Here is a 14,752-nt window from a genome sequence, read left to right as displayed (position 1 = left end):
TGTACAAAAGTGCAAAAGATATCAATGGAAACTAAGAGCAGATATGGCATTAAAATAAAATGTTGCAAAAAATTTTTTTGAAGAATTTTATTTTCTTATTTCCAAAAGGACAAGTTTTATAAAGAATTATTTTACAGTATAATACCATATCTGCACTCAAAGAAAAAAAAGTACATGCACTTAACTACTTCATGCAACTTGCAAAATATATCATGCATATTATACTTTAAAATGCAGAGGTTCATGCTTGTGCATTATGCAGGTAAATAATGGGTCAGCGCTTGCCGTTCCACACGAGGAAACAGGGTAAGATCAAAACTTCATTATTTCAAGTGCATAAAAATGCTCATCAGCATAAACTTTTAACTATAATGTGAGAAATAAATAAGAATTGCTTTAATTTTTGACAGATGTGACATGGCAGTTGTGACTGGTGAAAGTTTCAACTGCAGCAAATATATAATTCTGAAGGCAAACTTCACTTCTAACAGCCTCAGAATATTACAACACACAGTATAATTGCTTTATTAACTACAATCAAAACTTATTATTTGTTTAGGTTGAATAAATCAAAATATTCAAAAGCTTTTTCAGTTAACCAGACAGCAGTAACCCTTTGAGGCACCGTGGCTTTGTTTGAGACCGACAATTATTTTGTTCTATTTTTGTTTGTTGTAAGCCAGTTGAAGTTACTATGACAGTTGGCAGCAAATTAGAAAGAAAGTGGCTTCAAACAAGTCACTTTTTTTTTTAATGTGCCTCAAAGGGAATTCCCTGCATCAAAGGGAATCTATTATATACACAACACGCTCTAAAAAGATATTGTCTTATAAATTTGAATACCCAAAAGCAGCTGTAAAATTTTTAGAATTCATAGCACCTATAATAATTAAACTATTCAGGTAACCGCAGAATCATAAATGACACTAGAATTTTATTTTAAGTGACTCAATTACACTTTAAGTGAAAAAGACGTGTCACAAAAAAAAATACATAATTTTTGCTTATACTAAGGTTCTTCCATTCACAAGCAACTGTTCAGTTTTCAGCAAGTAACTTCATGGAAAAAGTTAGAAATATTAGAAACAGTTATAGATTTTATAAATTACATGTATTCAAATTACAGTCAATTCACGATAACTCAAAGTGCAATAACTGAAATCTTACCATAACTCAAAGTTTTTATCAAGTCCTGACCACTTTGTCTTTAATTCCATACTAATTATTCTCAATATCTCAAAGCGTCTTTTAACTCAAAGTTTTTTCAAAGATGACTGAAATTTATTTCGAAGGAACGAAAAAAAAAAAAAAGAAAAGAAAGAAACAAGCGACTATGAGAGAAAAATTAATTCACCTTCACTTGCAATTCCTGCACAATATACCTCTAGAGCAAGAAGAGCATCTGTTGACCCAATGTGTGATAAAGGAGTTACACGTGCGAAAATGAGTTAGCTTGTTTTCTTTTGCTGTACTGTACTGTTTACACTTTGACACGTTGCTGGACTACAAATTTGCTTTCAAGGTGTCAAGCCAACTGATTGTACCTTAATTCAAAGGCTGACCTAAGTTAAGATGCATTCATTCCCTTTCATTCTTTAGTTTGATCATTTGGTGATAAGTTCCTGAGAGACAGAGAGAGTTTTCTTTACAATTGAAGATGTCTAAGCAAGAACTCTGTCAATGATATTAAAAGAAAAAGAGAAACTTCTAAAGCGGTAGAGCCCATGAGTTCGAATTTGAAACAAATGAAAATGTGCACCTTTCCTGAAGTAGAATGAGCTCTATTCAAGTGGTTCCAGCACTATCGAAATCAAAACCATGCTTTTGATTTTTTTTCTCTTAATATTTTTGATTAAACTGTGCATATTGTGCTTAAAAACTTTTTTCTGTAATTTTGTCTGTTATATGTTCAGATTAAATATTCGATAATTTTTAATATTAAAATGTCGAAAACCGAAACTAGCGGTAAGTCGAACTTTCGATAAGTCGAAATTTTTCTTCGGTCCCTTTAGATTCAAGTTATTGCGAATTGACTGTAGTTTGAGAAAAAGCCACACACAAGACAAATATAATGTGCCCGAAAAAGTTCCCCACCTCTCTCATAATATTTTTTTAAAAGTTCCAAATAAGACTTAAATAAATTTGCAAGTAATACTTTAAACACCGAATTCTTTATTATTGTTACTATTAGGGTAAGACTAAAAGTAATTATTTTAAGCGTTTGGAAAGAGATTTTTCTCATTTTTCACTATTAATTGAGATAAGATTTTTCGTTTTAAATTGAACAGTCAAGAAATCTTTATATGCACAAAATTGAATGCACACAATTACACACACATAAACATTAATAGTGAATTTTCATTAACATTAGTGGTAATTGAATTTTTTAAATATATTAAGCATTTATTAAAAAAAATTCAAGTAAACTTGCATTAGAAAGGTTTTAATAACAAAATGAAAAAATATTAAAAGTGTCATTTCATGAAAATAAGCAAAAAGTTAATTTCTTCGTTTGAAAGTAGCAATTCTAATGCTAATTATGGGAATTAATAAAATGAAATGTTCTCTCAAAAACACTGGCACCTACCCACAGGAAGTAAATGAATAAATTAATAAGAAAGATTAAGAAAAAAAAATCTTAATACTTTTGTTTGAAATATAAATACTACTACATTTTTGTTTTGGGAAACACACTGGAGAATTAGCAGAGATAGGAGGGGTCTCACAACAGCCCTCAATTCTGCGTGCCAGCATGCTAATGACGAAAAATTTCCAAAAAAGGAAAAACTATTTTTATTTAAATAAAACTGATATTTCAGAACCTGATTCACACACACGTACATTAAACATAAAAAAAAAAAAAAAAAAAAAAAAAAAAAAATCAGGATGCAATGCTGTATGCTGTCTCTAAAAACTTGCAAGAACTGATGCCTTCCAATTTGTATTCCACACTTTTAGCTTAAAAAAAAAAATGTTTTACAAATGCTTTTGCTTTGTTTTCAAAAACTAACAGCGCTCCCTTGTTTCAAACAAAAATGGTTGATAAAAGAGCATCAGGCAAACTAAGCAAGAAGGCAGTGTTGATATTGCTCCATAACCAACTAAAGGCAGCCTGACCCATATCACATGACGAATTAATCGACAGAACAATTACAGCAAAAATTACGAACGCCAGATGCATGCACACAACATTTAAGAAAAGCAAATTCCTTTAAAAGACAAAAACCCATAAGAGATGGGTCAACACATGAAGCAGACATGCATTGAAGTATGCCTTTGATAAAAGTTAGAATATTATTTATGGATACGTGAAAGTTAAGCCCATGCATGCTTTATAAATATATATTTTTTGATATAGTGCAATTTGCTTAGTGGATACTTCCCTGACCTGGAGCATTGTACTACTGAATTAGTTTCAAAAGAAATTTAATTTGAGTAAAAGTGACTTGTTTATTTTTGACTAGCAGTGAAAAAAATCTATGAAAAATGACGCACTTTTGAAAATTGATGAAGTATTAAGGAAGTTAGGGCGTTCCCGCGAAAACAACCATTGAGAACTAATAAATGTAAATATTGTGATTTAATATGTTAACATAACGTTTTTTTTCTTTTTTATTATAATTTTAATGCAACAATACAACTGTAAGATAAATAAATACCTTTGTGCTGATCAGTAAAGTAAGACAAACAACGTTAGAAAAAGCACAAATTTGCCAACAACAGCAGACACGTGTTTCGGCGTTACAGGGAACGTCTTTTTCAATGCAAAAAATAATGAGCTTCGGATGTCTTTTCATCCATAAGCTCATTATTCTTTGCATTGAAAAAGGGGTTCCCTGTAATGCCGGAACACGTGTCTGCTGTTATTGGCAAATTTGTGCTTTTTCTAACGTTGTTTGTCTTACTTTAATACAACTGTAGTTTAGAATCCTGCTTCAATGAGTTATGATTATGCATTTATTTGAAATTTGGATCAGAATTCAGCCAAGAAAAATTAGTCATTCAAAAACAATTTTCAGGCCCATAGGAGGATTGATCCCATGACCTTCTTGTTATTAGCAGACCGATTTACCAACAGAGCTAATGGACTTCCATCTCGACATGCTATACACTAAGGCAATGCTTTAGATTGATGCCTCTGTTTTGTTCAAATACTATAAAAAGGTTATACTGCAATTTACTATAATAAAGTTAATATCTTGTATCTGGATTTTAATAACAATGGAACTGTAGTTCAGAATTCTGCAATAAGTTTAAATCATATATTCATGAGAATTTTGATCAGAATTCTGCTGAAGAAAATAACACATTAAAACGATATTTTTTAACCCGTGGGGAATCGACTCACGACTACCACATTATTAGTCTCTAGCCAACAGAGCTAATTGACCTCCTTAAGGATGTTAAGCACTAAAGCAATGTGTAATACAGAACACAATAAACCCACAAAACAACCAAAATGTGTATTGTCTCTTTTTTGCTGAAAGAGGTGAAAATAATCTTTAAAATGATACTCTACTTATACAGTTTGGTGAAGTATTGTAGAAGTTACTGCTTTCCCACAACAAAAAGACCTTTGAGAAATGATATAATGCTTAGGGTTAACTACTTCTACAAACATCCATTTAAAAAGCAGTTAACAACAAAACTGTTCAGAGTGTAAGCATACAATCTGTCAAAACCACATCACACTCAAAATCAAATTACCCTCAAGAAAATTAGCTAAAATAAATATTTCATATATGAATAAGTAGTTCGAAACAAAATATTAAGCCAAGTACTAGCAAAAACAACTAAAAACTGTAAAACTGTTCATTGCAGCCTCTATTTACATTGACAACTTCTCTCATTTTTGTCACCTTCTTACTAAATATATTGGGGGTTATAATATACTACATTTTTGGCAAACTAGAAGATTTTTTTTTACATATTTTAAATTGGTTATACCAGAACATAATTACTATAGCTCCCCTAAGTTAATTTTGTATAAAGTCATAACTTGACTATTCACTGACAGATCAAATATGCAGTTAAGTTAAATTACAATAATGTAGCTAAGAGCATGTTTTGAAATCAGGCATTCACATGCCCTAAAATCATACATTGGTATAGTCAGTGAAGGAAGACATTTAGCAATAACCCTCTCCTCCCCAAATGAAAACTTACTCAAGAATTGAATCTTAGAAATTAAATGAAAACTTAGATTATTAGATAAAAATTTGCATTTTGGACACACAATTTGAGGACATCCTGCTTTCATGTTTTAAAATGAAACACAAATGTAACAATTATACATCAAAAAATCAAAAGCCAATTAAACTAATGCTGATACAAAACAATTGGTGTAAAATTTCAAACCATAACTACTGGGTAACTATGAATTCTGAACATCTAGAAAGCAGTAAAGATTCAGAATAATTATTTATAAAATTTAAGCTAACAAAAAAATATTAAGCAAATGGTTGAATAACTCAGAGCATTTTTCTCCATATTTCAGCACTGAATACAAGAGGGACTTAAAGACTCTATGTGATTTAACATACAACAAATTTACGTTTTTTGTTTCTTAAGAGAATAATCTTAGAGCAGGAATTAGTAAATGGAGGGAGTAAGTCAATCATTGGCTTAGCAAAAGCTACGGCTAAGACCTCAAGTCATGTGACAAGGGCCAGCTCTAGTAGATCTGCTGCCTTAGGAAATATTTACAAGTGCCGCCCTCTTTCCTCTACTGAATAATAATAAAATAAAATAATAATATATTAATAAATAAAAAGAATAGTCAAGTGCTTAAAATTAAAGGGAGTTTCTAGTTAAATTCCAAACTGGGTTTTGCATATCCAAGCACTGGTGCACACATCTTTTTTAACATCAAAGTAGTGCATCTCATGGCACTGAAACATATATTAATATTTTCAAAAGACTTTTAAATGACGAAATTTGTCGCCTTTAAAATTAAACTGAATTTCTAGTTAAATTCCAAAATATGTTTTGCATATCCAAGCACTGGTACACACTCTAAATTATATATTTTTTAGTATTGAAACAGTGAATCTTATGGCGCTGAAACAGATATTCACACTTAAAAATGTTTCAACTTCGAAATTTGCTGCCCTAGGCAGCTGCCTCGATCGGCTACTCCAGAAGCCGGACCTGCCCGTAACTCTACAAAAACGAATGGTTGGCACGTTTTGCGTGAAACTAGCGAGAAAATCTAATTTCTTCCAATGCTTTGCTTCAAAATCTATCACGTGACTTGGGGTCTTAGCTTCATGAATGAAAATCTTCACTCCCTCCATTTTAACTCTTTTCAATGGGAATATAAAGAACATTAGTATGAGATTAATAAGCATACAACTTTTATAAATAAGACATTATTACTTTTCTAAACATAAAACTCACAAGAAAATTAAAGGAAATAAGTTCAGAAATAAGTCTTTCCTAAGCATTTAGTTGCTTTTATAGAATATCATCAATAATTTTCAAAATGGCTTTAAATACAGCAGAGTTCTGAGTTTCCGTGAAAGTCGTTCAAGTCTGGTATCATCAGCACATTTTGCATTTCATTTAATGATGCTACCAATGAATGAAATTAGATATCAATATTTTCTGAACTAAATCTAATAACCTGATATACATTATAGCGAATGATTAAGTAATGCTCCTGACGTCATCAACAATGAAACTCGTGCCACGGCATGATAATTTGATATTTTTTGGTAATGTTTGACATGCTGGGCAATCCTTTATTTTGACAAGGCTGAACTGGATCCGGTCACTTAACTGTTTTACTGGTAAGACTAAGGCCTCTATATAACTGAGTCGGCGCATCAGCTAAAGATTAGCCATTTTGGATCGGAGCATGTTTTGAGTAGTTGTCTTTTCTGGCGAGTTGTCACATTTGGTCAATGTTCACTGTGAGCAATAATTGGCGGAACATGAATTGTTTATTAAATAAAATATTAACTTTGCTGAAAGAAACTTTGCTGTGGTAACATTAGCAGTGCAATAATGAAAAAATCTGATCCAAAATGGCTAAACTTAAGCTGATGCGCCGGCCTATTTATATAGAGGCTCCAGGTAAGACTATCCTTTTAGGAGAGTGAAGAAACAAAAAAGTTGTCAACTATTAAGGCTACGAAATGTAGTTAAGGGTTAATCCACTGGAGTTAGGGTTACAATTTCAACTATCAAAATATCACCAAACAGGCAGTTGCTTCGTTAAATTGTAGAAGACTAGAAGCAATTTTCACCCATTATATCTTGACAGGCAACTGTCTAGTTTTAAATAGGAAGCTAAAGAATGGTTTTTGAAACAATCAAATGCTCCAGGTCATGGTCATTTCGGACAGATCAATTCTGAATAGACAATGTTGTGCAAATTGCAGTGCAGCTGCCAATGATGTTCCACACCAATTACAACATGAAAGAGTTCTGTGAGACATCAACTTGCCTGAAAAGTAGCATTAGTCCTTGAAAGAATGTACGGAAGTTATTATGGCGAGTAATTTGCTGTTCAGGGTTGAGAGCAATATTACCAAATACCTGGGTATGCAGAGGGAGAATTTGTTAAAGGCATCTTTTTTTGAATTCCCCAACAAAACAGAAAATAAATTACACTGTATAAAAGCACTTATTTTTCATAAGGAAGGGAAGGGATTTCGCACTGACCCACTAAAATTATAATTGTTTCATTCCAATCTACTTGAAAATTTCTAATAAAAGATTAAAACAGAAATGCAAGTAACAAGAATAATGAAATTCTACTAGTAATGCAATCTAATGGCTACTCTACGATAAGAAAAAAGTTTAATGCTAAATGATCTACACTAAAATAAATACTTTGTTGCCATGATTGGAATCTACTCAGAGTTTTAATGCTAAGAGTAAACATGCAAAATAGCTGTTAAAGCATGATTCTTTCCAAGCAAGTATTGATTGCAGGACAGTGTTTGGATTCAACTGAACACTGCACTACAAGTTTGACTAAACTAAAACAAACCATGCAAACATTTATGCATGATTAAATTAACTTAATATTTCAATTAATTTAAAATTTGACTATTATTTACTACAAGAATATAGTTCATTCAACTTTGAATTGAAAGCATCAAAGGTCTTAATGATAAAATACTCAACTTGGATAAAATACTCAACTTGAAGTATAAGTGTTTACTTTTTTTCCAGCATATTTTCTTAACAAGAGTTTTTACAAATATATACCCAGGACATTTTTAAAATCATTAAGTACTGGTGCATTAAATACTGTTTTAAAAGAATCTTTTGAAAAAAAATATTCATGGATAAGTAGTTAATTGGCATAATTTTAGTATTATTGAACTAAAAAGAAAAAAAAACTTTTTTTTAATAAATATATGTTCATATATGTATTTGTTTTATATATATTCTAGTGTTCAAGGGAAGAAGTTGAGGCTATTTTAGAATGGTTTAACTCAGAAAACGAAGCAAGAATGTATTTTCGTTTAGAATTTAGAATAATCAGCTCATGCTAAAAATAAATGCTTGTTTAAATTTATTAAAATGAAAGATGTTACGGGGCTGAAGTTTAGCACTGAAAACAGGACAAGGGGTCATTGTTTTAAGCTATTTAAATCTCAGGCTAACATAGATGTTAGGAAAAATTATTATTTTAGCAGGGTAGTGGAACCTTGGAAGTTTACCGGAAGAGGTGGTAATGAGCAAGGGAGTAGATAGATTTAAGAGGGCCATTGATCTTCACTGGGGATTGTAAATTGGCCAGGACCAGTCTAGCTGGGTCCAGAGCTTGTTGCTGGTCGTCACTTTTGTATTTGTATAACATTAATAACTCAACTTTTTGTTTTGTGTTTTAAATATATAAAATGTTTCTATAGTATTAACACATTGCAGGCAGAACACGAGAATCTTCAACATTTTCTCATTTTATCAAATTACAGTTCAGGAAAATAACCAGGTTTTGCATATTGGTAACTCATAAGAAAACATTACATTTTTGCGAACTTCTTACTTAATTCTAAAGATTTTTAGTCGTGACTGAATATTTTTAGAATATTTCTACCACTGTTTCATTACACAATGCATGTAAATGAAGGCAATTTAAGCTTGTTCTAGAAAGTTATGTATTTAACACAATCACTAATAGTTATCAAGGAAAATAGGTGGTTTTACTAATATCATGTTCAGTGTTTAATATTAAGCATGAAATGAAGACCTTTGATGATATGAGCTTTCTACAAGCATATTTAAAGTATTAAATAAATTGAAAGCAATTTTTGCTATTAGAACCAAAGTTATTTGAATTTTGTATACACCATTCATGCCAAATTAGAATATATTTACCTAAAAATCAACATTAAGAATTTAAGAAACAACGTATAATAAGGTCCGTTACAAGAATATTCGGAAAAGCAAACAGTTCAGCACTAAGTTTAAAATTAAAGCATTTTCAAACTAAACGAAAATTTATATTCTTTTTCTCTAAAAATTATTACAAATTATTTTTCAAGTGAACTATTGGAAACTACCGTTTTCATGGACATGATAGCAGTTACCAATTCATGACAACAAAGGTGGTTGGGTGTTTCAGCCGTAGCTGACTCACCTAAACAAGAGCATGAGGGACTGTATGAAGGTATGGAAGTTGTTGTGGCGATTCATTTCTGTATCTGGATCAAACTGGATATTTCCAAAAACCTGCGTGTTGGTTTGAAGGATAAGGGATGAAGACAGACAGCAACACAAGGGAGAATAGGTTAAGATAAGAACACACAACAGAACAGTAGATGGAAGAATTTGAAGCAGAAAGGTTGCAACAGAAAGAATTATTTAAGCTCACTAAATTGAATAAAATTTGGTTAATTGTCGATGATATTTTTACCAACAAGGAAAGAAAAAACAACTTTAACGTTTTCAATTACATTCATTAAAAAGAAAAAGAGGGTTATATTTGCAAAATTGACTAAAAACAAAGTTGAAATTTGAATTCATTATTTTATTCAACTTAGTGTGGCATTTGGAATTCATAAAAGGTAATGTTTCGAAGTTTTATTTACTTCTTGGGCAACAGAAAAAAAAAAGCTGAAAAGCAAATAAGTAATGACAGGGAACGAAATCAAGATAAAGGAAAATTAGAAAGTTTTCTGAAGGTGTGAATAATTTGTATCAGGTCTTGAACAAGATGATTTGATAAGAAATAGAGAAATTTTCTGAAGCCATTAAGTTAATGTAACAGTTTTAGGAAGAAAACATAATACTCAATAGATGAAGGCAGAAAGAAAAAGAAAACAAATGAAGATTTTAGGTAAATTTGAACTTCCAGAATATATACATGGTAGTTGATATGAACTTCTTGTTCATACGAACTACCTGAATTTAGAATTGCACAAAAACATGTTATAGAAAAACCCAAGATTCAGCATAACTAATATTTTATACAATTTGGAAGAAAAAAGTAGTAAAGGAAATCTTCTAGAATTTGAAATTTAGAGAACTAAAATTATAAACATGTAACCATTTTACAAAAAAATCATTCATCACAATTTAAATCGAAAAAAAAAAAAAAATCAACCCCTTTACTTATGTAACGATTTATCTTTCTAGGGGCATTCAAACATCAAGTTCAACATATTACAAGACAAAAATATTTGCAGCTAGAACCAATAAACCCTGATACATTTAATTAAAAAAAAGTATAGAAAATGAAAATTGACTTTACATTTTATTATCATAAATATGTTTTGAAAATAAATATGGAAAAGCGACAGCAGTTTTAAAGTAAAAAATAATGTAAGTAGTAGTATTTGGGACTACAGTAGAAAGTCAAAAATCTGAACATAAAAAATCCGAACACACTACCATGAAGAAAAACCCATTTTAAACTACTCATCAACTGCTAAGGAACAGATACATTTCATAAAATAAATAATAACATACAATAATTAAAGAAATGAAACTAAGTATCTATGTAATAGAGGAGAAGCATTATTGTTACCATCAAAAGGGTACAGATTTCTCCACATGAGAAATCAGATTAAGCAGGGCCGGATTTGGAAGTGTGGAGGCCCCAGGGCAACGAGAGGGTGGAGGCCCCTAATCAGGGTTCGAAAAGATCATCATATTTTCGAAAATATCGGATACTTTGATATATATCTGAATATTTTGATATATATGTATATATCCGATATTTTCAATCCGTGAAAGTTAGGATATTTTGTAAAAATTTTACTGTGGGGGGCCCCTTTATTTTGGAGGCCCCGGGGCAGTAGCCCCGCCTGCCCTCCCCTAAATCTGGCCCTGAGATTAAACGAAAAATAAAGGAAGTTCGACAGTGAAAATTTTTCATCACGAAAAAAAATAAAATGTTTTTTCCAGGTGAAGCGATGGAGACATCAGTCTTTCAATAAGGAAATTCAGACGAGCAGTGCATTTTGCATCAATTCAATTTTGCTAGTGGGAAGTCTGGTACTTTTTAAGAGGTTCATTCAATTTTCATTGTTTAATTACTATAAAATAGTTCTTCACAGAGTACATGCAGCACTGTAAATATTTTCCCTTTATATTCATTAAGCAATGAGAACTAACTTTCATTAAAGAATGTAATTACATACTGTAGCATTACGTAATGTATTTAAGGTTACGTACATACATATTTTATAAGCACCTTACTCGATTAAATATAATACTATTTTTCTAAACAATATTTTCTTACATGACATACACCTCCAGCTCAGTCAATTGCAGCTGAGGACTGAAGTTTTGTGCTGATTATCACTCATCAGCCCAGCATAGGAGTGACTGAGCTGGAGGTGGAAAACCTCTTAAGGAAGCAAAGACTGCCAAACAAACTGGTAGCTAATACAGAATTAGCACTGACCAGATGAGTGACCGAAGCAATGGTTTGGTTCAACTCGAAGATTGAAGGCAAGGCAGGTATATTCAGTAAGTATTACTGAAAATATTTTCTTAGTTATTTTTGAAAATCTGAACAATTTGAAAACCTAAGCTTGCTATAGTCCCAATTAGTTCGGATTTTTGACATTCTACTGTATGTATTGTAATGAAAAAAAAAAAACATTAAAATGCTTTGTTAAATATCAATACACAACAATTAACACAGTATATGAGGAACATGTTAGTTTCTAATATTATATTTGTTGTAATTTTCTGACAAATATTAATGCTGCTTAATGTCTTAAACATTTTTATTTAATTTTAAACATGAAAATTTCAACATTTATGCACAATTTTTAAATTGTAATTTATAGGAAAAATTAAACTTTAAATAATTTATAAGCAGGAATCAAATTTTGATACTGAAAAGAAAATAAATGTTGTGTATTTCTTCCAAGGACCCGCATTATATTATTGCAGTCATTAATTTAAAATGTAGAATCTGACTTATTAATTATAAAACAGTATTTAGAATTAGTAAACTGGTTCTTATTAAAATATTATAATTTACTAAAGCATTGGAACATAAGCTATTCCCAAATTTTAGTCATTTTAATACAGAATGTCCTTATGTTTACATAGTGAACTACAAAATGTTTACAAGATTAAGACACAAAGCCGCCCCAAGCTATTATAATATAAAAATTAAAAATGTAGCAGAGAATTTATGGTACATTATGTTTACAAACTTTAAAAAATATGATCAGTCGAAGTTATTTTCAATGTTTTATATGCACTGGACCAGTGGCGCACATGGCACTCCTTCCATGGCACTTGAGTTTTTTTAATTGACTATAATCCTATCAATGTAATATGTAAAATAATTCCAAGCAAAGGTAACAATAATTTCAGATTTAATCAATGAAAAAAATATAATTTATTTTCTCTCTTTCTTCCCGTACAAATCGGACTGTTTGTGAACATATTGTTCTAGAATGATGATTTTGCTTTGCTGTTTATATTTTTAACTATGAGACAATTAAATACATTCACTCTCGTGCTTTCTAGTATTTTAAATAAGTATTTGTTGATTTATAATAATTTATAATTTGTTAATAAATTTATTTTATTAACAAATGGTAAGTAATTATTCAATACCTGTATATATAAAGTAGTTTGTCCTGACTGACAATCAACGCACAGCCAAATCTACTAAGGCTAGAAAGCTGAAATTTGGAATATATGTTCATTTTATGACGTAAGCGCGTGATAAGAAAGGATTTTTTGAAATTTCGATTTAAAGGGGTGAAATGGGATGGGAATTTTCTGCACTCATATGCAAAATTCTCAAGAATGGGCTCGAGTTCAGGGTTCAACCAGGTATTAAAAAATTTGAAATTTTACGAGGGTTACGAATATTTCAGCTTCATCCACGTAGGATGCTAATTAATGGAGATATTAATTAAAAACTCAATTTTATGTCCACTTGAACATACGTCTATGCCAAAAAATGGTCCGATTTTTTCGGTTTTTGTATTGTTGGAAAGCTTGTAAAAAATAATCATTTCGAAAATATCCGCAAGGACTAGAACCGCGGACATCGAAAAATGACTTCAAAAAAAGTTATAAACGTTTGAAGTAAAAATTAACTTATTTCAAAAAGAAATTTCTTCCTCCATTTTTTGCGCGAGATTAATTTTAGCTTGAAGAAAAGCTGAGCAATATTATTTGTTGCCATTTCTTGCTTGAGCATCTAGAAGTAAAATTTCTTGTATTCAGTTTTTAATGCATTGAGGCTTTGTGTATAGCAGGTCATTTAAAATATATTTCCCTTTTGATTAGGTTTCCGCAAGTCGATGCTTTCATGTAGGATTTTAATGGATGTGTAGTTTTTTAAAAAATCTGGCTCTTACTGGTTTTGTTAAAGTCATTTTTAAATGTGAATGATATGTTTTCTTTAATGGTGATATTGAGGAATATTTCTCTTATTTGAAAGGGTGTTTTGTATGCTATTAGACCCATTTCAATGAATATTTTCAAAACTATTCCAGACAAGTATTTTAAAGAGCCGTCGACCTTTTTAAAAATCATTACCTTCATTTTTTCGGAGAAATGTTTTTTTTTTTCGTTTTAGGTACTTTAGGGCACATTATTGGCGATTAATCAGTCGGAGTTCGCTTCGCTCGCTAATTGGGTGGTTACTGTAGCGCGGTTGCTTGGCGAGTTTGGCAGTAAACAATAAAGTTGCAGGATTATTTTTCAGTTTAAAAGCTACTATGTAATTTTGATGTATTTTTTGTTTATTTGGCGAAATATTTAATTTGCAAATAATTATTTTTAGGTATTTAAAGGGTGTTTACTCATTTTAGTAAGGGAAGATTTTGATAATTGGGAATCTGGCGATCTTTCTTCATTGGCATCAATTTTTGACTCCAGCTCCTGCACGAGAGGTATTTTTCATTGCAAAGCCAAACAAAGAGAAAAGAAACATCTATTCACATAGGGTTACTAGAAATCAGCAGGGTTACCAAAATAAAATTATTTATGCCAAAAATAAGATGACCGCACCAGATTCCCAAACATCGAAGCATCCCCTTTAGTAAAATAAATTGATTATATTTTACATCAGAGGGGGGAGGGAGGATTCCTTTCAATCAAGGAATTTTGTTTTCTTTGATCAGATTGCTAATCAATCGGAGTTTGCTTCACTCGCTAATCGGCTGGGTTATGGCAGCGGGATCACTTGGCAAGTTTGGCGATAAACAATAAATTTGCGGAATATTTTACTTTTGAAACCTACCGTTAATGTAATTTGACGCCTTTTTTGCTTATTTGGTAAAACCTCTTTAATTGCAAATAAAAATAC

The 14,752-nt window shown here is 31.0% G+C and overlaps 1 protein-coding gene across 1 annotated transcript in view; it reads right to left on the bottom strand.

The window, feature by feature from the left end:
* LOC129221997 (voltage-dependent calcium channel type A subunit alpha-1-like) overlaps positions 1-14,752 on the bottom strand; it is a 368,073-nt gene that overhangs the window by 49,425 nt on the left and 303,896 nt on the right. The window contains 1 exon segment of the mRNA XM_054856408.1: positions 9,599-9,690. Within this exon segment, the coding sequence (XP_054712383.1) occupies positions 9,599-9,690 (92 nt within the window).

This window comes from Uloborus diversus, chromosome 5 (assembly GCF_026930045.1).
Source record: "Uloborus diversus isolate 005 chromosome 5, Udiv.v.3.1, whole genome shotgun sequence".
In the NCBI taxonomy this organism is placed as follows: domain Eukaryota; kingdom Metazoa; phylum Arthropoda; class Arachnida; order Araneae; family Uloboridae; genus Uloborus; species Uloborus diversus.
Note: the sequence above shows the minus strand (reverse complement) of the source record. Positions and strands in the feature narration are given on the sequence as shown.